Source organism: Myxocyprinus asiaticus, chromosome 6, assembly GCF_019703515.2.
Source record: "Myxocyprinus asiaticus isolate MX2 ecotype Aquarium Trade chromosome 6, UBuf_Myxa_2, whole genome shotgun sequence".
Taxonomy (NCBI): domain Eukaryota; kingdom Metazoa; phylum Chordata; class Actinopteri; order Cypriniformes; family Catostomidae; genus Myxocyprinus; species Myxocyprinus asiaticus.
This window is the reverse complement of record NC_059349.1, coordinates 12,965,555-12,991,161: the sequence shown is the minus strand read 5'-3', so window position 1 is coordinate 12,991,161 and position 25,607 is coordinate 12,965,555. Positions and strand designations below refer to the sequence as shown.

General features: G+C 38.8%; 1 protein-coding gene across 1 annotated transcript in view; it reads left to right on the top strand.

Moving 5' to 3' along the window:
- The window catches only part of LOC127442391 (protein crumbs homolog 1-like), a 41,288-nt gene extending 18,392 nt beyond the window's left edge, over positions 1-22,896 (top strand). The window contains exons 4-8 of the mRNA XM_051700377.1: positions 2,680-2,845; positions 17,954-18,860; positions 19,007-19,048; positions 19,437-19,559; positions 20,803-22,896. Coding sequence (XP_051556337.1) covers positions 2,680-2,845; positions 17,954-18,860; positions 19,007-19,048; positions 19,437-19,559; positions 20,803-21,055 — 1,491 coding nt within the window. The 3' untranslated portion in view covers positions 21,056-22,896. The remainder of the gene's footprint in view (positions 1-2,679; positions 2,846-17,953; positions 18,861-19,006; positions 19,049-19,436; positions 19,560-20,802) is intronic.
- The last annotated feature ends 2,711 nt before the right edge of the window (positions 22,897-25,607 follow it).

Here is a 25,607-nt window from a genome sequence, read left to right as displayed (position 1 = left end):
GACTGCTATAAATGTTCACTGTCAACTTTGAGTTTGATCCTGAGTTCATGCTTAACCCTGAAATGTGGGATATAGGGGGAGTGACATTATAGTGTCTGAAATGTCACTTTACTCACAGCTGATTGGTTGAGCATCAGTATGCAAAATGTAACCCAGAATAAAACCTGCTCCGGAGCAGGTTAGCCATGTAGCATAAGTTGCTTTGGTGATTAAAACATCAGTAAAACTGACCCGCCTTTTTTAGAGTGAAAAAACTGAATTTGTTCAAACTAATCTCAAAATGACCTGAGTAGCCACTGAAACTGGCTTTTTGCAACAGGCCTCAGGTCCAGTTTACTGTTTATTTGTGCCAAGAATCATCCACTTAGACAGGGAAAAGATTGTTCGACCAATACGTAAAGAGACCAACCACAGTTTGTTTTAAGATGTCCTGTTTATCTGAAATGCTTGAACAAGAAAAATAGACCGGTGAGAAAAAAACAAGACATAGTAATAATTGGAGATGTGAAATTGAAAGAAATCATGTTGGCTCGTACAAAAACATACAACTTTTACTCCCATAGAGAAAAATAAACAAAGCACACTCTTTTTCGCAGGAGCCAAGTTGTATGACATTTTACGATTTTACCATCTCAAATGAATTGTTGTCATGATATGTGTCAGTATCTGTGGAGAAAAAGTTTTGTTTAATTGTTGAATTCTTAGCAAAGTACCACAGAGCAAGATTCACTAATCAGAGAAGCTGCTGGCCTCCCCACACCCTCACTGAACTTTGCAGTTGCATTATCAAGAAGATTTTTTGTAGATATTTGAATATTTTGTTACTTCACATTTATTGTATTTTGATACTGAAAGAATGTGCCTTATATACTTGTTTCCACATTAATCTGGATACATTTGTAAACAGCATTTTCAAAACACGCTCCGTCTACACTACCGTTTTCAAGCGTTTTTTCAAAATTCTCCCATCCCCACTGAAACGTATGAAAACTCTTAACTCCCATTACTGTACATGCGAAAAACTGGCATTCCATGTACGGTCTGAAACGAAATTGTCCTCGTTTTCTGTCGCCGGACAGCAATTTCGAGTAAACTTCCCATCGCCTTTAAAGGAATGCAATGTGAAGGTTGTACAAAGTAACATTTATCTTTAACAAAGCTATCAAAGTGAATGTCAGGCACAAAAAATGCCACTACTACATGGGCTGCCAACTTGATTGTTTTTGGTTGAATAGATCACATGACTGCATCACATGACAACAAATACATCATCATTTTTAGATATCTCTGTTTTCCCTGTGCACACTACAACACAAATCTCAGTGTGGACAGGGTTGGGAGCATCGGCGTTGCCAGGTCATTTTTCTGGGGCTTCAGCCCCAAATGTTTTGACTGTAGCCCTGAATGTAATTTTAAATGCAGGCTACGCAATAATATTGCTACATGAGCCCCCCCCCCCGGTAAGCCCTGAACCTCCTTAAGTCCTAGAAACGCCCCTGGTTGGGAGGGTTACTTTTGAAGTGTATTCCACTACAGATTAGAGAATACATGCTGTAAAATGTCATTTGTAACTTATTTCGTTAGATTTCTCAAGGTCAGTAATGTATTCTAAATACTTTGGATTACTTCTTCAGCACTGGTAGATTTTTTCACTTGTTTTGACTATAAAAACTCTGCCAGAACAGTAAGACAAAATACACATGTTAAAAATACATTCTCTGAAAAACCTAAATATCTTATGCAGTGTTGTTTCTAAAACAAGATCAATCAAACTGATCTTGTTTTATGGATTTTTAGATATTTTTACAGGAAAACAATACAAAAATTATTATCAAGAATATGATTTTTGCCCTAATATCAAAGGTCTTACAAGAAAAAATAAATTATGATCCAACGTGAATTTTCTTGATAAAAAATATGATCGTGCCTGGTAACATGTGCATGTAAAATGGCTAGAAATAGCATTTTAGCTTAATGTAAAGCTGACAATTTACACAAGGTTTATTTCTATTTCTTCTGCTCCAAACTTACTTCAAACTTACTTCTCTGTCTGCTCGTATGAATGCAACACATCATAAGAAAGTGTTTTACTGCTGTTCAAATGCACTTTGGATCGCATCATTTATATGTATAAATGTTTTCCATCTGAAAGGACTAAATATTAAATGAAACAAATGACAATAAAATGCAAAGTAATCTCTTCAGTAATCAAAATACTTTTTGAATGTAACTGTATTCTAAATACCAATGATTTAAATTGTAACTGTAGTGGTATACAGTTACTTATATTTTGTATTTTAAATACGTAATCCCGTTACATGTTTTCCATTACTTCTCAACACTGAGTGTGGATGGAAGGCCAAAATATAGAGAAAAAGATGCGTTTTCAAATGAAAGCGTATTAGTGTGGACATGACCTTATAGTCAGTAGTTTTAGATTGTGTCATTGTCACTGATTTGATCATTCACAATGTTCACAATTCCAGACTTTTCCACAGACCCCTTGGCTTTTTAAAATAGGTTTTGAGAAACACTGCTATAACTGATTAAAATGCCAAAAACATTATGTGAAATTAAAGGGCAGCAGTGTCCACTTCTAGATTTCACAATTCACAAATGAATAAAAAAAATTAAATGACAACTGTATTCTGTAATAATGATTGTGAGTATCTCTTCTAGAACAATCCATGTTTGAATGGCGGTGTGTGCTACTCCATGTGGGATGATTTCACCTGCAGCTGCCCACCCAATACAGCAGGACAACGATGTGAGGAAGTCAAGTGGTGTGCGCTGTCTCCATGTCCCTCCACTGCCATATGTCAAGCACACAGTCAGGGTTTTGAATGTAAGTAAAACTAAGTGAGCAGTTGTCCTTGTCTGAACTATGACCGTTTTTCAGAGGATGAATGGGGTTGGTGTTTTTGAACAGCAGTTCAGTTAAGTTGTGTAATTGATAATTGTGATGTGTAGCTATACTACTGCAGGGGATTTATGAAAGCCTTGAAAGATTATCCTTTGTTGGATTTAGCACACACCACATGTGTTTTTGCCCTGAGGCAGTGTATTGGAGCTTGCTAATGACATAAACATATGTTGCAGGGCTCTTTGAAATGGTTAATATGGTTCTCAGAGCATTAGTTGCATTTTTGAAGTGTGAAAGTGGTTTGGTAATTAATGTGTTCTGACACAAAAATACTGAATGGTAGGCAGCTTTTGGGATTCAACTATGCAGATTTTAAATCCAATAAATCCAATTTATTTTGAGATAGCAGTTGATACCTGATTACAAATTGCAGTTGTTTTACAGCAATTTTTACAACAACATCCTGTATTCGTTTGTTAATATAATGTACAATCCTGTAATGGAAGAATTTTGGGACCAACAGGAATTGTGCTAAAATACTCCTACAAAGTACTGAATGGAGAGTTAAAATACTTTTATAAATGAGACATTGCAGTTTTTGCCATTGAAAGAAATTTCTAAACTTTCTAAATATATATTAGTTTATTATTTTATTAGTTTGTCAAAAACCTAAATTATACATAAAATCAAATGACATAAACCCATTTGTTGCGACTTGCATCTTATTATGACATTTACCTCAGTGGAAAATTTCCCTTCACAAATTTATCTAGGGAGCATAAAGGATTTTCCAGAACTTTATGTGCTGATATACTATGTTGAGTCTGTTAGACTGAATTGAAGGCAGATGATCATCATCACTGGTGAATTTTTCAGGTTGTAGTCTAAAAACCAGGAAGAGAATTAAGATTTTTGGGACATGGGTTCCACCTTTGGATAAGAATTACTACAGTTTTCCATTTCATCAGGCATGTTCATTCACATGCTTTTAATATCTGTAGTCCTTATCTAGCAACTCATTAGCAACATACATATTTACAACACACCAGCTGAGAGAACTACTGGCATCATCACACAGCAGTGACAGCATTATAATCATCACACCAGTGAGGTTTTGCTGGACTAGTGAAACACTTTTAAAGAAAAAAAAAGTCTGTTAACACTTGTTTCCTGCATGTGTTTATTACTTTATTAAAAATATGCCCAACAAAACAAAGCTTGTAGCAGGAAACTGTTACAAGGGGTGCCAGGTTGGACTTGAAACATAGTCTCTAGTGTGAAAAATATTGTTTGGACCTAAATGCAGACAAGAGGCAGGAAGCAGTTTGTTGTTCAAAAAATAGTCAGCCTTTAAGGAACACAAAAAAGGTCATCCAAAAGGAAATATCAGTGAGACATAAAAAGTTTTAGGCAATGCAGTCAAATTTCAGGCTCCAAAAAGGCATAGAAAAATCCACAATGTAAGGAAAAACAGGAGAGTATCCAAAATCCAAAAGCACAAGAAATTTTAAAATACAGAGGGGAGAATCAAGGCATCGGCAACAAAGACTGACTTACATAGATCAACTTTAAGACTTAGCAAGTAACACCGGAAAAGACTGGGTTTAAATACAGATGACAAAACTAGGCACAGGTGAACTAAATTAGGTTAATAAACTGAGTGGAAAAAGTTCACAAGAATCCTCAAAATATAGTGGGGAGAATCAATGCACAGGCAACCAGTGTTGGGTAAGTTACTTAAAAATAGTAATCCACTACAAATGATTTATCTAAAATTGATTACTTTACTAATTACTTCATTGAAAAAGTAATCACATCATTAATTACTTTACTTTTAAAATCCCCACCCCCACATTAGAGGCATTATCTTCAATGATAAAAGGGAGTTCAGGTCAGGCAGGGTCAGCACTGGAGCTGTGGTGAAATGCTTCTTCAATTCCTTTAATGCCTTGTCTGCCTCTGGAGTTCAGGATAACTTCTTGGAGAGCCCCCTGATCAGAACAGTGAGAGGTGCAGTTATGGAGCTGAAATTCCTAATAAAGCATCTGTAAATGTTTGCAAAGCACTGCAGCTCCTTAACTGAGGTGGGCCATGGCCAGTCAGTAACTGCCTTGCAGGGGTCCATCAGAATGTGACCATTAGAGACGATAAATCCCAGCAATGAGACTGTGGACAGGGGAAGCCCACACTTCACTTCCACCTTGAAAAACAGAATGTTCTTCAGGAGGCGATGTGGGACTTGTTTGACATGTTGTACAGTACATGTTCATGGAGGGTCTTGGAGAAGATGTCATCTAAGTAAACAAAAACAGATTGGCTAAGCATATCTCTAAGGACATCATCAATGAAAGCCTGGAAAACAGCAGAGGCATTAATTAATCCAAAGGGCATGACCAAATATTCATAATGACCACAAGGAGTGTTAAATGCGGTTTTTCATTTATCACCATCACAAATGCGGACAAGGTTGTAGACGTTTCGAAAGTCCAACTTAGTGAATACTGTTGCACTCTGAAGTAACTCAAAGGCAGACGACACTAAAGGGAATGGGTAGCGGTTCTTTACTGTGATCTTAATCAGTCCACAATAATCTATGCCAGAACGGAGCCTGCCATCCTTCTTCTCAACAAAAAGAAACCTGCGTCTGCAGTTAAGGAAGAGGGGCGATGAAATCAGAGGCCAATGCATCACGGATATACTCCTCCATGGCAGCTGTTTCAGGGGCAGAGAGAGAATAAATCTGGCCATGAGTGAGACAGGTCCCAGGCAACAATTCAATGCCACAATCATTGGGTCAATGAGGGGGAAGCAGAGCAGCACATGTCTTACAGAAAACCTCCTTGAGATCCAAGTATTCTTGAGGGACTCATGATAGTTTAGGGGAGACTGGAGACTCGAGAGAGGTAGAGGGTCTAGCAAAAAGTAAGATAGCTCGATATGTGGTTCCCCATTCAATGACCGAACCAAAAGTCCAGTCAATATGTGGGTTATGTTGAGTCAACCAGGGGTATGCTAGTACCAATGGGAATTCTGGAGAGGAAATAACATGAAACTGAAGAGTCTCCTGATGTTCCCCCACACACAGATGTAAAGGAGCAGTGAGATGAAGGATCTAGCTGGAACCAAGGGGTTGTCCATCAAGGGCAGTGATAGTCACAGGAGGATTGATAGTGGCCAACAGGATCTAGAGTTGGGAGGCTAGATTGGCATTGAAGAAGTTACCAGTGAATGAAAACCTTCAAAGGATGTCCTCTAACTCCCCAATAAAGTGAGATGGTGAAAAGGACTCTGATTGCCTTCGACTCAGGAGTTGCTGCCTGACTCATCACAGCCCTCCCTTCTCTGGACGAGACTTGTCTATTCCCGCCAGCTCTGGGCAAGGTGGTCTGAAGTGCCCCGGTTTCCCGTAATAGAGACAGCATCACTCCCTCATTCTTCCATCACGCTCTGACTGAGAGAGTCGGGTTCACTCCAACTGCATGGGCTGAAGAGAAGCTTGAGGAGAAATCAGTGGATCACAGCAGGACCAGAACTTCAGAGGATGGGTAAGTGGTGGAGTGATGTTCCCTCCTTCTCTCCCTTAGCTGATTATCTGTCCCAGTGGTTCCTAACCCTGTTCCTGGAGGCCCCAACACTACACATTTTGGATATCTACCTAATCAAACATGCCTGATTCAACTCATTAGCTCATTAGTAGAGACTCTACACTCTGAATTGGGCATGTCAGATAAGGGAGATATATAAAATGTGCAGTGTTGGGGGGCCTCCAGGAATAGGGTTGGGGACCACTGATCTATCCAGATAGAAAGGTCAGTGAGTGTCTCTAGATCTGTCAAATTTTCTCAAGATGCTAGTTCATCTTTGATAGTGTTGGAGAGACCATGCTGAAAGGTCGCTGTCAGTGCTTCCGTGTTCCAGTTACTCTCTGCAGCTAGAGTACGGAAGGTTATGGCATACTCAGCTACGCTCAGGCTCCCTTAGTGGAGTTGTAAGAGTTGCTTGGCAGCTTTGCCTCCACTGATTAAGTTCGAACACCTTTCACATCTCATCAGTAAAGAGCTGGTAGCTGAAGCATGGTGGAGTCTGCTGTAGCCAGATTGACATAGCCCAGGATAAAGTCAGCAGGGTGATGAGGTAAACAATCTTAGATCTGTCTGTTGGAAAGTGGTAGGCTGCAGCTTGAAGGTCAAGGAGCATTGTGTGAGGAATCCCTGGCACTCCCCATCATACCTAGAGAATTTGGATTTTAATGTCGGCAGTGGATGATGACATTGAATGAGTCCTTCAGAACATAAGAACATAGAAGAACACACATTGAGAAACAGCCTAAGTATTTTTTTGTCTTACATTTAGCCACATTTACTATTTTTGTGGTCCTGTGTATGTATACAGCATATATTGTTCATTATTATGTAGGCCTGTCCTATATCACTTTTCTCCAAAAAAAAAAAAAAAAAAAAAACTTGTCTAAGACTCCTGGTTTAGATCTACCCATGGCAATAAATAAATACATAAATAAATAAAATTCAAAACAAGTTAACTTTTATCTATAATTAAACATTTTGAATATTTTTGCAGGTCAAAAAAGTTAAATAGTTGCAAATAGAAGCAGAAATATTGAAAATTACATGAAAAGTACATTTCAGCAACTGTTAACTGCTTTCTTAAGAAATTAAAGTCGGATGCACACTATATGATTTTTACGCTTCTTTTTTTTGGGGGGGGGGGGGCTTATCACGTGGCTTGAGCACGTTACAGCAGAGACCTTGCGCGTGTGGAGGCTCACGCTGTTCACCGCGGCATCCACGCACAACTCACCACGCGCCCCACCAGAGCAAGAACCACCTTATAGCAATCACGTCAGTGTCTTTGCTTGCTGAGCTACCCACAGGGTTGGGGAGTAACGAAATACGTGTAACAGTATTTCGTTACTGTACAAAAAAATTTAAAATATAAAATATAAGTAACTGTATTCCACTACAGTTACAATTTAAATCATTGGTATTTAGATACAGTTACATTCAAAAAGTATTTTGATTACTGAACAGATTACTTTGCATTTTATTGTCATTTGTTTAATTAAATATTTAGTCCATTCAGATGGTAAACATTTATACATATAAATGATACAATCCAAAGTGCATTTGAACAGCGGTGAAACACTTTCTTATGATGTGTTACATTCATACGAGCAGACAGAGAAGTAAGTTTAAAGTAAGTTTGGAGCACAAGAAATAGAAATAAACCTTGTGTAAACTGTCAGCTTTACATTAAGCTAAAATGCTATTTCTAGCCATTTTACATGCACATTACCAGGCACGATCATATTTTTTATCAAGAAAATTCAAGTTGGATCATATTTTCTTTTTTTCTAGTAAGACCTTTGATATTAGGGCAAAAAATGGTATTCTTGATAATAATTTTTTTTATTTTTTTCCTGTAAAAATATCAAAAAAATCCTTAAAACAAAACCAATTTTATTTATTTTGTTTTAGAAACAACACTGCATAAGATATTTAGGTTTTCAGAGAGTGTAGTTTTAACATGTGTATTTTGTCTTACTGTACTGGCAGAGTTTTTATAGTCAAAACAAGTGAAAAAATCTACCAGTGCTGAAGTAATCTAAAGTATTTAGAATAAGTTACTGACCTTGAGTAATCTAATGGAATACATTACAAATTACATTTTACAGCATGTATTCTGTAATCTGTAGTGGAATACATTTCAAAAGTAACCCTCCCAACCCTGGCTACCCAGGCCCTTTTTTACAGTTCTTTACGATTGTTGCTTGTCAGACTGTATGATATGATCCCAGTAGGATCTTGAGTAAAAGCCATGGCACACTGTGCGACATTATGTCAGACTGTGCGATAGACACTGTAGGCCCTAATCACCCCGACAGCACTGACTGGGTGTCTGTACGTCATCTGGCTTTTTTAATAGGAGCAGTCACACTGCACGATGTGACTGCAATGCAACATTTCTGACACTGCCAGAACTTTGCCGGAGCTTAAAAGTATAATTCACCCAAAAATGAAAATTCTCATAATTTACTCACCATCTCAGATGTATATGACTTCATTTCTTCAGCAGAACACATTTGAAGAAAAATAGAAAAATATGTCAGCTCAGTAGGTCCTTATAATGGATGTGGATGGTAACACGATTTTTGATGCTCTAAAAAGCACAGAGAATCAGCATTAACGTCATCCATATGACTCAAGTGGTTAAATGAATGTCTTATAAGTGATATGATCCCTTTTGGTGCAAACAATATCAATATATAAATATTTTTTAACTATAAATAATTGCTTCTGTTAAACAGCGGTATGTGCATTCATGAGAGGGCTGAGGTGAGCACAGACAGATGGAAGAGGCTGGACCAACAAGCCTCAGAGAGACAGAAAGCTCAGGAGACATGGTGGTGCAAATGTAGGCAATGCCAACAGAGGTAGAGAGCATCTGCTGCAACGAATGGAACTTTGCTATGCCATCGCTGGAAAGACCTCTTGACCTCAGCCCTCTAGTGAACCCACATACTACTGCTTACCGGACGCGATGATTTATAGTTAAAAAGTACTTAAATATTGATCTTTTTCGCACCAAAAGTGATCATATCGCTTTATAAGGCATTCATTTAACCACTGGAGTCAAATGGATGATGTTTATGCTGATTGTCTGTGCTTTTTGGAGCATCGCAAATCGTGTTACCATCCACATGCATTATAAGGACCTGCTGAGCTGAGATATTTCTCTAATTTTCTTCAAATGTGTTTTTTTACATTTTTTATTAAATCATACAATAACAATGAAATGCAAAACAAATATATATATATAAAAAATCAACATTTAAACCCCACAACCCCCCCTAAAAAACAACCCTGTGGTCAAACATAAGTAAATATATAGAAATAAAAATCAAACAGACACACATATATACATATATATATATATATATATATATATATATATATATATATATATATATATATATATATATATATATATATAATAAAAATATATATATATATATATATATATATATACATACATATACAAACATACATACAAACACATATATACACATACACATAAATATATACATACATACATACACACACATAATAATCATACTAAATATATTTCACTCTCCACACCCCACCCGAGAGCCCTCCAAAAACTCCAAATACCTGCCCCATTTCCGTATAAACATATCCAAGCCACCCCGTCTTCCCGATGACACCTCTTCATAAGCTGCCACCCTCCCCACCTCCGTACACCACTCCGGATATGGGGGCACACCAGCTGACCTCCAACCCCTCAAAATAACCTGCCTGGCGATCATCACACAGGTCAGACCCCAGTTCTTTATATGGCCATCCCCCAAATCGATGACCGCCCCATCACCCAGAACACAAAGTCTGGGGTAAAACGAAACCCGAGTGCCCACCATGTCCCACACAAAATTCTGAACCTTCGACCAGAATTTCTGGATCTCGACACACCACCAAAAAACATGGGCCATGTCTCCATTCTCCGATTGGCATCTCCAGCAGGTGGGTGTGTCTTTAAGACCAAGCCTATACAGTCTAGAGGGGGTCCAATAAACTCTATAAAAATGTTTGAATTGTATAAGATGTACCCTTCTATCTCTAGATGCAGACTTAACGTTTTAAAGAATCTTACCCACACTCCTTCCTCCAATGCCAAGTTGAAATCTTTCTCCCATACTCTCTTGAGAGGAGTTAAGGCTCCATCCCCCAGACTCTGAATTAACAGGGAGTAGTACACTGATGCCTCATGACCTTTTCCAAAAGCCGCAATCACCTCTCCCAAAGCATCTGCCTCCTTAGGGGGGTGTGTGCTACTCCCAAAAATAGTACAAAGCAGGTGGCACAGTTGTAAATACCTATAAAACTGAGGTCTGTGGATCCCAAAATGTTGGACCAAGTTTTCAAACGATCTCAACACTCCACTCTCATATAGGTCACCAAGCGTAGCAACCCCCCTCACAATCCATTCCGGCCAGCAGAAACGTCCCCTTTCGGATGCTGGAGATTGCCAATACACAATCTTGGGTTCTGCCGTATGCTCGAGGCAACATTTAAATGATTTGAACAATCTGGACACTTCAGTCCATACCGAGTGTAAATTAGAAATAACAGGGTGTAACTTAACTTTTCCAATTAGTTTGATAGAGAGGCTTTGTAATGGTGAAATAGGGGAAAGAACTGCCTGTTCAATAACAAACCAGGGAGGGGCTCTCTCAGGTGGAAGTGACCAATGAGCCAAATGTCTGAGACCGAACACATAATAATAAAACAAAATCTTGGGTAGGCCTAGCCCATCTTTGTCAATCAGCCTATGTAACTTATTAAAATGCAATCTGGGACATTTACCATTCCAAATGAAGGACTTTGCTATGCTATCAAATTGCTTGAAATAAGAGAGGGGGACATCTACAGGGAGAGACTGTAGCAGGTAGTTGAATTTTGGAATACAATTCATTTTAATAACATTAACCTTCCCAATCATCAATAAATGTAATGAAGCCCACCTGTCCACATTGCTCAAAAACCTTTTTATTAAAGGGTCAAAATTAACACTAACTAAATCAGACAAATTTGCTGGGAATAAAATCCCCAAATATTTAATGCCCTGTTTGGGCCACTGGAAGGTGCCTGGCTGGAAAGCCAAAGCTTCGGATTTAGACCAATTGACTTTATATCCTGAGAACTTGGAAAAGGAATTAATAATTCTGTGGAGGCAAGGCATAGATCTAGTAGGTTCAGAAACAAATAATAAAATATAATCTGCATAAAGCAGAAGCTTATGCGCCACACCTCCCGCCACCACCCCTGGAAAATCCTCCTCCTTTCTTATCGTGGCTGTTAATGGTTCCAGGGTAAGAAAGAACAATAATGGGGAAAGAGGGCAACCCTGCCGAGTGCCCCTGTTCAGAGTAAAATAATCTGAAATTAATCTATTTGTTTGTACCGCTGCTACAGGGTGTCTATAAAGTAACTTAATCCAACCAATAAATGTACTCCCAGACCCATACATTTCCAAAATCTCAAAAAGATAATCCCATTCTACCATATCAAATGCCTTTTCGGCGTCAAGTGAGATGGCAGCGACCGGAGACTGATCATTCGCTACTGACCACATGATATTGATGAGACGCCTAATGTTATCAGAAGAGCTGTGGCCCCGAATAAACCCCACCTGATCTATATGAATAAGAGATGTCATAACCTTACTTAATCGATTAGTCAAAATGTTTTGACAAAATTTGTACATCTAGTTGGATCAGGGAGATTGGACGGTAACTTATACACTCGCTTGGAACTTCGTCCTTTTTAAAAATCAGACTGATCCGGGCTTGTGTCATGGTTGGAGGAAGCTTTCCATTCTTTAATGATTCAGTATAAACTTCTAACAAAAGTGGAGCCAGTTCTGTAGCATAAGATCTAAAAAATTCTGCGGCAAATCCATCTGGCCCTGGAGCCTTGCCAGTAGGTAGGGACTTAATTACCTCGTCAAGCTCCTCCAAGGTTATCTCAGAATCAAGAGAGTTTTTTTACTCAGTCGTCAGTTTAGGAAGATCTAATGGTTCCACAAAGTTTCTAATATCTTCATCAGTAGATGAAGATATGGAACTATAAAGATCAAGATAGAACTCTTTAAAGGCATTATTAATATCAATGGCTGAGGTAAAAATTTCACCACCAGCAAATTTCACTGAGGGAATGGTAGAAAGAGACTCTCTCTGCTTTATATATCTAGCCAAAAGCTTCCCTGCTTTGTCCCCCGACTCAAAGTATGACTGTCTTGCTCTGAATAACCAAAACTCCACTTTCCGTGACAAAATAGTATTATATCTATATTTCAATCGGGTCAATTCTCTGAGGCCATCAGATGACATACGGTGCTTCAGATCTGCCTCTGCACTTTTAATATTTCCTTCCAACTCCATGAGTTCTCGTGCTTTGGATTTTTTGATGAATGAGGCATACTGTATGATCTGGCCCCTAAGAACCACCTTAAGTGCCTCCCAAGCCACGCCCACAGAGGATACTGAGGACCAGTTGGTCTCCATATAAACACTGATTTCAGTCTTTAACATTTGTTGGAAATCAGGATTTTGCAAAAGAGATACATTAAGGCGCCAACTATATGATTTATTTTTCTCTATATGTGGCAACACCTCTAAACTCACCAGGGTATGATCCGAGACTAAAATGTTTCCAATTGAGCATTCAGCAACAGATGAAATGAGGGATTTGGATATAAAAAAAATCTATTCTAGAATAAATCTTATGGACTGATGAAAAAAATGTTTAGTCCCTACCAGATGGGTTCAAAAGTCTCCAAATATCTGTAAGACCAAGATTTTTACACATTCTGTGAAGCGTCAATGTAGCTGTAGGGGGCTTACACATTTTTGCTTCACTATGATCAAGGACTGAGTCCATCAAAAGATTAAAGTCTCCTCCCAATATTATATCTTGAGGGGTGCCAGTGGTTTGCAACATCCCTTCAAGATCTATAAAAAAGCCCTGATCATCAGCGTTAGGTGCATAAATATTAGCCAAAATCAGACTTTGCCCCTGAATTTCTGCTAAAACAATAATGACTCTCCCTAATTTATCTTTAATCTGTTTGAGACATTTGAATTGTAAATGTTTATTTACCAATATAATGACTCCCTTGCTCTTACTTGAGCCCGCACTAAAGAAAATATGTCCACCCCATATCTTCCCAAATTTTTCAGCTTCCTGCGGGGAAAGATGCGTTTCTTGAAGAAACACTATATCATATTTCTTACGTTTAAGAAAAGAAATAACCTTCCTTCTTTTTATGGGGTGCCCCAACCCATTCACATTCCATGTGGAGAGAGATAGTACACTCATTTTAACATTTGGCATTTTGATATAATAGAAAAAATAAATTGTGTGCCAAAAACAAAATGATGAAGACCACATTTCAACATGAATGCAACAATAAAACCCAGAACTTCCCCCCGAACAAAACAAACAGAAAAAAGAAAAACGTGCACAAAAGTGCCAACCGGCGCCAATCCCTCTAAACTCAAAGAGTCCATGTATGCCTATGAGAGCCCCAGCGACAACTTTGCCATTGGATTGCTCAATTTTGCCTCACAAATTAGTAAGAACCAGCACAAAAGGAAACGAAACACGCATCCCGGTTCCTCGGATGGTCAAGAGTCAATTCACTCAGAGGCCGCATAAAAGTATATCCCACGACTTACACAGTCCGTCAACTTTATAAAAGATATCATTTGTGTGGGCATGTAGATATTTTGCAGTCATCCGTAGTGTCTATTCTCAATCTGGCCGGGAACTTCTTTGTAAAAGTGATCTTCCGTCAATGCAAAAGTTCTTTAAGGAAAAGTGTTAATCCACAAAACAAAACAAACTCCAGCCACTCGGCGGAGCCAACACAAAAAGAAACAAAAATGGTGCCCAGCTTCCTCCGAAAGCCAGAGTATGTACAATGTCCACTCACAAGAGAAACCTACTCAACCATTGTTTCTATAAAAGACATTGCCTGATTGGGACATCCTTGGTGTTTATTCTCAGCTTGGCAGGGAACATCAGAGCAAAAGTTATCTTCCGCTGATGTAAGAGTTTCTTGCATTCCTTGAACCGATCGCGTTTCACTCTTGTCGAGTTCGCAAAGTCCGGAAACAAGAAAATATTGTGATTCTTCCAAGAAAGCTTTCCTTTGCTCCTCGCCTGGCGCAACATGAGATCTTTATCGGATGATCTCAAAAATCTGGCCAGAATCGATCTGGGCCTTTCTTGCTCAGCGGATCTGTGAGCCAGGACTCTGTGAGCTCGCTCGACCTCAAGTTTATGGCCTGTTATGTCGGGCAGACTCGGGAAAAGCTTGTCTAGGAATTTCACCATATCTCTGCCCTCCTCATGCTCAGGAATTCCCACAATTCGAATGTTATTCCTGCAGCTTCTATTCTCAAAATCTTCAAGCTTTTCAAGAACCCATTCCAAATCAACTTTGGTCGAGGGCGGATTAGCGGCTAATTCAAATCAAATCAAATCACTTTTATTATCACACAACAATATACACAAGTGCAATAGTGTGTGAAATTCTTGGGTGCAGTTCCGAGCAACATAGCAGTCGTGACAGTGATGAGACATATACCAATTTACAATAAACAGATTTACACATCACAATTTAAAATCTAATATACACATAATTACACACAACACAATATACAAATAATAACATACAATGTACATTATACAATACACACAATATAGAATACACATTATACAATAAAGAATAGTATATATAGCATATATAAAATGTACAGTAAATTGTATTGTACTGTATTGAAATTCAGGCTGTCGGTTGATAGTCAGTTGCTAGTGTGTTGTTAAGAGAATATAATTTATGACAGTCCAGTGTGAGATAATAAGATTAATAAAGTGCAGTGCTGATGTATATTGATCGTGAGAGATCAAGAGTTCAAAAGTCTGATTGCTTGGGGGAAGTAGCTGTCATGAAGTCGGCTGGTGCGGGTCCTGATGCTGTGATACCGCCTGCCTGATGGTAGCAGTGAGAGAAGCCCATGGCTCGGGTGGCTGGAGTCTCTGATGATCCTCCGAGATTTTTTCACACACCGCCTGGTGTATATGTCCTGGAGAGAGGGAAGCTCACCTCCGATGATGTGTCTGGCAGTTCGCCCCACCCTTTGCAAGGCTTTGCGGTTGTGGGCAGTGCTATTGCCATACCAGGCGGAGATGCAGCCAGTCAGAATGCTCTCTACAGTGCTGGTGTAGAACCGTGTGAGGATGTGGCGGTTCATTCCAAACTTCCTCAGTCATCTCAGGAAGAAGAGGTGCTGATGAGCCTTCTTCACAACGGCCTCAATGTGGACGGACCATGTGAGTTCCTCAGTGATGTGGACTCCCAGGAACTTGAAGCTGCTGACTCTCTCCACTGGTGCTCCATTGATGGTGATGGGGCTGTGTTCTCTTTCTCTTCTCCTGAAGTCCACCACAAGCTCCTTTGTCTTACTGACATTGAGGGAGAGGTTGTGCTCCTGACACCAGCGTGTCAGAGTGTGCACCTCCTCTCTGTAGGCTGTTTCATCATTGTCAGTGATCAGACCTACCACCATCGTATCATCAGCAAACTTAATGATGGCATTGGAGCTATGTGTTGCCACACAGTCATGCATGTACAGGGAATACAGAAGTGGGCTAAGAGTGGGCTCCAGTGTTGAGGGTCAGTGATGAGGTGATGTTACTGCCCATTCTAACCACCTGGCGTCTGCTTGACAGAAAGACCAGGATCTAGCTGCACAGCGAGCTGTTTAAGCCCAGAGCCCGGAGTTTCTCATCAAGCTTGGAGGGCACTATGGTGTTGAATGCTTAACTGTAGTCTACAAACAGCATTCTCACATAAGTGTTTCTTTTTTCCATGTGGGAGAGAGCAGTGTGTATTGTAGATGCAATGGCAACATCAGTGGAGCGGTTGTTGCGGTAAGCAAACTGCAATGGGTCCAGTGATGGAGGCAGCACAGAGCAGATGTAATCTCTGATTAGTCTCTCAAAGCATTTGCTGATGATGGGGGTCAGAGCAACAGGGAGCCAGTCATTTAAGCAAGTGATTTTGGATTGCTTTGGTACAGGCACAATGGTGGACGTTTTAAAGCATGTGGGGACTACAGACAAAGAGAGGGAAAGGTTGAAAATGTCCGTAAAAACACCAGCCAGTTGGTTCGCGCACGCTCTGATGATGCGGCCCGGAATGCCATCTGGACCCGTGGCTTTACGGATATTCACCCGTCAGAAGGATCGGGTTACATCCGCTGCAGAGACGGAGAGTGAACTAACCTCTGTAGGTTCGGCCGCGAGAGCTCTCTCTGCGAGGGCTGTGTTATTTCTCTCGAACCGTGCATAAAAATTATTTTGCTCATCCGGTAGAGAGGCAGCGGTGTTCATGGCGGAGTTTTTATTCCCTTTAAAGTCTGTGATGATATTAATTCCCTGCCACATGCTTCTAGAGTTGGTGGTGTTAAACTGTCCTTCAATCTTGTTCCTGTACTGGCGTTTTGCTGCTCTGATAGTTTTTCGGAGGGCATAACTGGCTTGTTTATGCTCGTCTGCGCTCCCGGAATTAAAAGCGGAGGTATTATTGCCTTATTGTTTTGGACGGAACAACATCCTCTATGCACCTTATGATGAAACATGTTACGCTATCAGCGTACACCTCGATGTCATCATCAGAGGTGGACCGGAACATCTCCCAGTCCACGTGATCAAAACAGTCTTGTAGCATAGAGTCTGATTGGTCCGACCAACACAATAATTCCCTCTCTGACTCCAAATAATCGATTCGTCTCTCAACATCTGTCACTCTTGTGACTAATTCAGAGAATTTTTTTCCATTGCCGTAATCGATCGACGTATTACAGCGAGATCCTCCAAGTCCGCAAGTACCTTCGTCAACATCACCGACATGTTGGACAGTTGACGCTGGATTTCTTCTCCCGCCACGCCATCCAAATCGAGTCTCCGGTCCACAAGCCTGTCTGGGCTTTCATCTTGAACCTGTAAGTGTCTTTTAATGTCTCCAGAGCCAGATGATTTTGACTTCTTTGCCATGTTTACCTCAAACAGCAAATGTGTAACTGGGTGTATCGAATTTCACCGGATTATATCATGAAAATAATTAAAAAAATTAGCTCACATGTCTGCCCTTCCCATGCCGTCACATGGGACCCTTCAAATGTGTTCTGTTGAAGAAAGGAAGTCATATGGGATGGCATGAGTGTGAGTAAATGATGAGAGAATTTTCATTTTTGGGTGAACTATCCCTTTAAGATTCAATGCAAAGGCAATTAATCGGCCATCAATAAACATATCACAATAAACAATCAAAGACTACAGATTTTACCCTATGACAAGAGAAGTAATTGACGGTCCAGTTTTTTCTTAAACACCAAAATCGGGGCCAAAATAGTACAGTATGTACTCTGCTTAGGGCAAAGAGTAAAGATACTTGAGCATTGATGTCTCTTTCCTGTCTGTTTTGCAGGTGTGGCCAATGTGAGCCTTGGAGGAGACAGCCCCTTAATCACCTATCGTGGCAATGGAAAAATACGGCGATACCTCAGCAGAATTTCAATAAATTTCCAAACCAGGCAGCAGAATGCTACTCTGCTGTACGCAAAGCAGGATTCAAAGTTCATTACCATTTCAATCCAGAATGGACACCTGCTTTTAGAGCTGCAGGGGGAAAAAACAACCTCCTTCACAAGTGTACAAGGCCTAGACCTGGTTAGTGATGGCCAGTGGCACAGAGCAGACTTCAGCATGGACAGCCCAGCTCTAGAGGCATCCCAATGGAGAATGGTTTTGGATGAACACTGGGACAAGCCCACCATCTCCTTTTCGGACTCAGGAGATCTGGACTTCCTGCGAGAAGATGTGGACATCTTCTTGGGGGTCTTAGGATCAGATTTTGGGGATAACTTAGCTGGCTGTCTGGGTTTGGTGGAAGTTGGAGGTCTTACATTGCCATATTACAGTGACACAGAGATGAACCTGCCCAGACCACAGGAAGAACAGTTTCTACGAACATCTGGCACTCCCCACCTTGGCTGTTGGGGATCCAATGTCTGTGAGCCTGACCCCTGCCAGAACGGAGGGATATGTGAAGATTTGTTAAAACTTTTCAAGTGCCATTGCCCATCTGATTGGGATGGTCAAAGGTGTGAGTTCAGTGTCAACTATTGCACCTCTAACCCTTGTGTTCATGGAACCTGCAGAGTTGTCTCAGGAGGATACGAGTGCTCATGTGATGTGGGCTACACTGGCCAACGCTGTGAATTGGAGGTTGACGTATGCGCCCACCACAAGTGCAGTAATGGTGGAACATGTCTCAGAGGTTTGAAACGCTATGCGTGCCTCTGTCCAAGGGACACAACAGGACCTTACTGCAGGTGAATCTGTTTCAAATGCTTACTCATGAAACTGAAGTATCTTTATATTTAAATCTTAAATCTTTTAATATCCTGAAACAGTATAAATATTCTTAGAAAATATTGTTATTTTGATATTTGTGTATAATAATCCATTTCTGTTTCAGAGAGAGAGTCCCAGAACTTCCATGGTATATCAACAGGTTTCTGTGAGTTGAACTTTCTGCAATATCAATGGTGCTCAATACACCTATTTCAGTGATATCTGTTAGGGGATTGTAAGAAAGACCCAGTGGAATAATCATAACATTTTACCAGTCAACACTGAGATGCAAGTTCAAGTCCCTACTCTGACCACCCATCACTGATTACAGTGATAGGGACATTTCTTGTGTGGCATTAAAAAAAAAAAACGTACAGCACTTTTAAAATATGCTCTTTGCAATTTGTTTCCTTCTTATTTATGGTATCTAAGTTCCCAGTGAGGTATTTTGTTCAAAATTGTTACTTAATGTATCATAGCTTTACAAGTGTGAATTGGTCTTAATAGAATGAATCTGTACTGAGCCTTATCCATTTATCATGTTGTTTTTCCAGATACCCAAAACTTCCTGTGTCAGTCTGTGGGAATGAGAAATGGAAATATAGTTGCTTTAATGGTGGGAATTGCTCTTCTGTGCAGGATAATTGTGACTGTCTACCTGGATTTACTGGACAATGGTAAGAATATTAAACCACAGAGGAACTTCTCACCACATACCTTTCAAATCCCAAAGCTGTTTATTTTTCTTAGTAAACTGATAAATTTACATCCAGGTTCTGTTGTGAGATACCAGCTCATAGTTGTGTGACCCTGCTAAAAGAAAGACCAGCTTAGGCAAGCATGAATTCCCATGCTGTTTTATGCTGGTTACTGCTGGTTTTGTGCTGGTCTAGCTGGTGGATCAGTATAGCTATGCTGTTCACCATCAAAAATGCTGATCAACCAGCATAGTTAAGCAGGTTATGTTGGTTGACCAAGGAAGTCTTGCTTGTTAATCCTGATGGGTACACCAGCAGCCCATGAGGACTAGTGTCTTCACTTCAAAGTTGCACATTCACTTCAAGTTACACTGCTGCATATTCTTTGAGCACATTTTGGTTGCACAATAAACTGGATATGGGATGTCATTCAATGTGGACTCTTGTAGCCTCGTCTGGGCTGCCCTGTCACTGGAAAAAAATACTAAAATATTTTTTTAACAATATTTATTAATATACAGTAAATCAATTTTAGAAAATATAGGCATACGATAATTGGTTATCATCTTTCTTTCAACAGATTATTATCGTATCAGCAAAATCCAATATCGGTTGACCTCTAACTCTGATGTATTGACATATTAGTACATAAACCAATTTAAATATGTTATATGATTAAATATAATTCTTCCATGATTTATTTTGAGATTGTGTGGGTTTTTTCTGGTATGGACATTCAGTATTACTGAAAATAAGTCTTAAAAGGTCTTACATTTTATTAAAACAACTCCAGCAACCCTGCCTTAGCTTCATAGTGTTGCCTCTCCTTGTGTCAATCTCAATAGATGGATGGATGGATGGATGGATGGCCGGATGGACAGATGGATGGATGGAAGGATAGATGGATGGATTTATAGATGAATAGATTGATGGATGTATAGATGGATGGATAGTTTGATTTTTGTTGAAAGGATCGATGGATGGATGAACTGATGGATGTATGGATGGATTTTTGATGGATGGAAAGATATATATTGGATGGACAGTTGGATGGATCGATTGATGGTTGGATTGTTGGATGGATGGACGGATGGAAGGATATATGGATGGATGGCTTGTGCATTAGCAGCCAGACAGTCAACACTGTACAGTACACACATGTAATACAGTAAAAACAAGACGATGTTCCTTTGCATAATACATTTCTGATTTTCTTTCTAAGGTGTGAGATGGAGGTGGACGAATGTGCATCTGACCCCTGCCTTAATGGAGGCTTCTGCCGTAACCTGATCAACAGGTTCCATTGTGTGTGTGAGATGAGCTTTGCAGGGGATCACTGTCAGATAGACGTCAGTGATTTCTACATCTATGTGTTCCTGCTGCTGTGGCAGAACATCTTCCAGCTGTTGTCATATCTCATCCTGCGTTTAGATGATGACCCAGAGATTGAATGGAATGCTGCCAATGATGACTAGGACTAAAAAACAGAACTTTTTCTTGGACACTGTAAGATGTGGGTTAATGATCAATGGACACAAAACACAAAGGCCTTTAACATTTATTAGAGGTCATTATGGGTGATCATAATTGTGTGTTATTCTAGAGCGTTCTGGAAAACTGGTGGTTCGCAACCCAAATTTGAGTCACAGGTATGTTCTGATAAGGTCTAGGACAGCAGGGAAAAAGAACAATGCTAAATGAAAATAATTAAATGCCACCAACCACATAAGTGTACATTGGTGTAGGATCACAAAATAAATAGGCATATCAACTTTTAAAAGGGAGGTTAAAATTCTTCCAAATGCTTTTTTTAATCCTTTGTTGTTGATGTCAAAAGCTGGGTGTCTAATAAAACTGTTTGCAGACTTTTTGTATTTTAGTCACTTTGTTTAAGATCACCAAATTATGCCTAATTTAGATATAGACAGATTGGGGAAACATTAAAGGAGTAGTTCACCCAAAAATGAAAATTTGCTGATAATTTACTCACCCAGTTTCTTTCTTCATCAAAACAGAATTTAAGATTTTTAAGGACCCAAACGATTGATTATTTTTAGAAACAAAACAATACTTATATACTTTTTAACTACAAATGTTCACTTCCATACATCTTTGTGACGCACGCTCATGAGAGGGATGACGTAAGCTCGTTGGTAAGGTCAGGCGTCACATGGAGGAGGAGGCAGGAAGCGCGTCATTGTTTACAAGAGGAGCGCTGTACAAAAGTTTAATTGTCTTTGCTGTAGATTTGTTTATTTACCTGTCTGTATTTACTCTTGATCTTTGTCGATATCTGTTTAGTGTTTACCCTGTTGTTTCGCCTGTTACCTCTTCTTCAGTTTGTGAAGCTTCTCTTCTGTACCATTAATCTCACTGTGTAAATCCTGTGAATCTCAGTAAATGCTCTCGCACTTGGTTTCACTAACTATAACTTGTGTGGCTTGAATTCCTGACAGTCATATAGCCTATACATTTCTGCTAAAGAAAAAGCACAAGTAGATAACACAACGGCATTCAGAAGAAATGTATTTATCGACTGGAGTCGTGTGGATTATTTTGATGCACCCTAAATATGCATTTTGGACTGTCAAAAAATGGAGTACATTCACTTGCATTGTATAGAGGAGGAGGCCTGAAATGAAATCCTAAAAATCTTTCTTTTGATAAAGAAAGAAACTCTTGGATGGCCTGAGGGTGAGTATTATCAGCAAATTTTCATTTTTGGGTGAACTATTCCTTTAATCTGGACTTTAGCCTAGTGCCCCAGACTCCCAGGAGACCCCCCATTTGCAGGCCCCATGGTACCTTAATGCAACTCTGGTTGCATGATATTCCCTTTTCTTCAAAAACCATGAACAAAATATGGTTTCACTTACAGCGAAGATAAACACTGTTTGTGCAACCAAATTGTGTTTTGTGTGGTGAATTATTGGCTGCCAACAGCATGAAATCATAAAAAATTAAGAGATATTTAGAAAACAAAACACTCAAATTTAAAGACAGGCCTATCACAGTGTTAATAATTTCGCATATTTTGGGGTCTATATGCAGTTCATGGTAATATTAATAAATGTCATTGTTTGAATTTGAGGACATTTTTATTTATTTTTGTACAATAACAATTTTGGCACTGTGTTGGGTCGTCATGTGATGTGCAATGTAAAATTTGGGTCTCAAAGAAAAACCAGTTGAGAACCATTGGTTTAATAAACCTTCTATAAAACAACACAGGTCTGTACACATCTGTAGTGTCTAACAATGGCCTGTTTTGTGCCTTGGTTTTCTAATAAATAGCTATTTTAGAAAATGTTCTCAAAATGTTCACTCCTAAATTCTCAAAGTATAAACAACATTTTTGGTTAATCATAGTATGCAGTATGACAACTGTGTGTCTCCACTGTTACCAAACTGCTGTAATAGTAAAAAAAAAATCAATAAATAAAAAAAAGTGTATTATTATTTTATTTGCCCATCATTAAATGCTTTTTTTCATAACTGGTGTTCTGATTTGTTGAATTATTAAAGGGTCATGTCATGCATATTTTTTCACTTTTTTTTCCTTTTTTTTTTTTTTTCACTTTTACTGTTGATAATGTTTTTTTTTTTGTTTTTGTTTTTTCAAGAAAGAAAGTATGAAAATAAGCAAGCGACTGACAAAATCACCAAAAAGCACTCAGTCCAGGCAATCATTGTGTATGTCCCAATTTATGTGAAGTACACAATCAAATTACAACAGTTGTTAGATTAAAATAACAATCGAAAACATTGCACACCATTGCTCCCCAATACTTGTATTATTAGGCATACAAGATTTGGTGATAATAAAATAATGCTATATAAACAGCGAAAATAGTCTAGCCTAACACACACTGCAAATGTGAAGGGTTAATAAATCTGTAACCAGCTGTAGGGAGAGTTATAAGGGATGGTCTGCCCTCAGTTTTCCCTGTCTCGTCTCAACACTTCAATACACATCCTGTGTTGGGAAATCTGGGATTGTTCACCGGGTGTGGTCGATTTCCCCTCGATCGATTCAGCGTTTTACCGGTGTAGAGGGCCAAATTACAGGATGTCCTGTCTAACACGAGACAACTGACAGCCTTAAAAGCTATGCATTCTACTTACATACAAATAATTTAATTTCAGATCAATATTTCGTGAGCAATAATGTATTACTTTGGTAAGTAACCGTGTAATCCATGGTTTATAATGTGATAAAAATAGCTTACTATATAATTCCTTACATGTTAAACAAAGACAGATGAAACAGTAGTACTGAATTTGTTATTCTGATGAAGGGCATGTAGCTCGAAATGTCACGTTAAGTTTTTGTGGTGAGGTCATGACATTTTTTGGGAGCAACAGTGTGCTGACTTTCCTGGAGTTTTTGTGGATGTATGTTTTTGGTCAGGCACCTGTATTCATTATATTCTTTGGACGTGCATGCTTTCTATGACTTTTGAATTTGTTACTCACCAGAAGTCGTGTCGATATAGTTATAATTATAATGGCTTCAATATATTCCTTAGAGAAATATGCTGAACAAAGGTTAGTCCTCATTCCTAATGTTGGGATTCTTCAGAAGCTATGCAGCGATGCTGTTTTTCCACAACAAGGAACACAACAATGTCTGGGGACCTTCCTTGACATCTTAATCTTACATCATAATGGGGCCGATTTCAAAACGAGTCGTCTTTTGCAGGTTGGAAACAATAAATGCTCTTTTTGAGCTAGATAAGAAGTTTTGATTTCTGAAACTTCCATTATGTTTTCATCCATGTCCAAATATCAAGGAAAATATGATTCATGACATGATCCCTTTAAGATACATTCTTATTGTCTAATTTCTCAATGTTTACAACTGCATTTTATTAGATCAGTATATTTAAATAAAAGAAAAATACATTAAAGATTGCCCTAGCTTATCATTGTTTTACTACTTCATCAAATTTGGGTTTGCACACATCTCACAATTTGCTCACCATTCATCGTAACTGGATTTCTGCAATACTAAGGCAAACAGAGGCACTTCAGATAAGCAAGTTTCCATTAAGTTAGGTTTGTTTTTCAGTATTTGGTTTTTGATAAGCATCTGGTAAAAACAAACATTCATTTAAAAGTATCTTTCAGAAGTATAAAAACTGACTCAGTAACAGTACAATTTTTGACCACAACAGTGCAATTAGAAGCCTTTCCGATTTACAGTATATTTATTTAAATTGCTGGAATAGCATGGATTTAAAGAATATATATATATATATATATATATACAGTATATACACATTACCAGTCAAACGTTTTGAAACACTTGACTGAAATGTTTCTCATGATCATAAAAATCTTTTGATCTGAAGGCGTATGCTTAAATGTTTGAAATTAGTTTTGTAGACAAAAATATAATTGTGCCACCATATTAATTTATTTCATTATAAATCTAAAATTTAATTACAAAAGCAAAGTGCCCAACATAGATGGGAACTCCTTCAATACTGTTTAAAAATCATCCCAGGGTGATACCTCAAGGAGACATTTGAGAAAATGTCAAGAGTACATTTCTGCAAATTCTAGGCAAAGGGTGACTACTTTGAAGATGCTAAAATATAACACAGTTTTGATTTATTTTGGATTTTGTTTAGTCACAACATAATTCCCATAGTTCCATTTATGTTATTCCATAGTTTTGATGATTTTACTATTATTCTAAAATGTGAAAAAAACATTTAATAAAGAATAAGTGTTTCAAAACTTTTGACCGGTAGTGTATATATATATTGAAGAATGACTAAAGGTGGAGCTGAGTGATTTCAATCAGGTTACATACAGTTGACTTTTCTGGGACAAGTCTAAAATCACACGTGCTTCCCGCAAACCAAATTGCAATGGACAACCCATTCAGTTTGCACAGTTATATTTACAGTTGTATTCAAAGTTCTTTGGCATCACTTGCATAACAGTAGTCATAATGTTTACATGTACACTGACCATTAGGTCAAGACTAGAAGGCAGGGTATATATATAACAAATTAA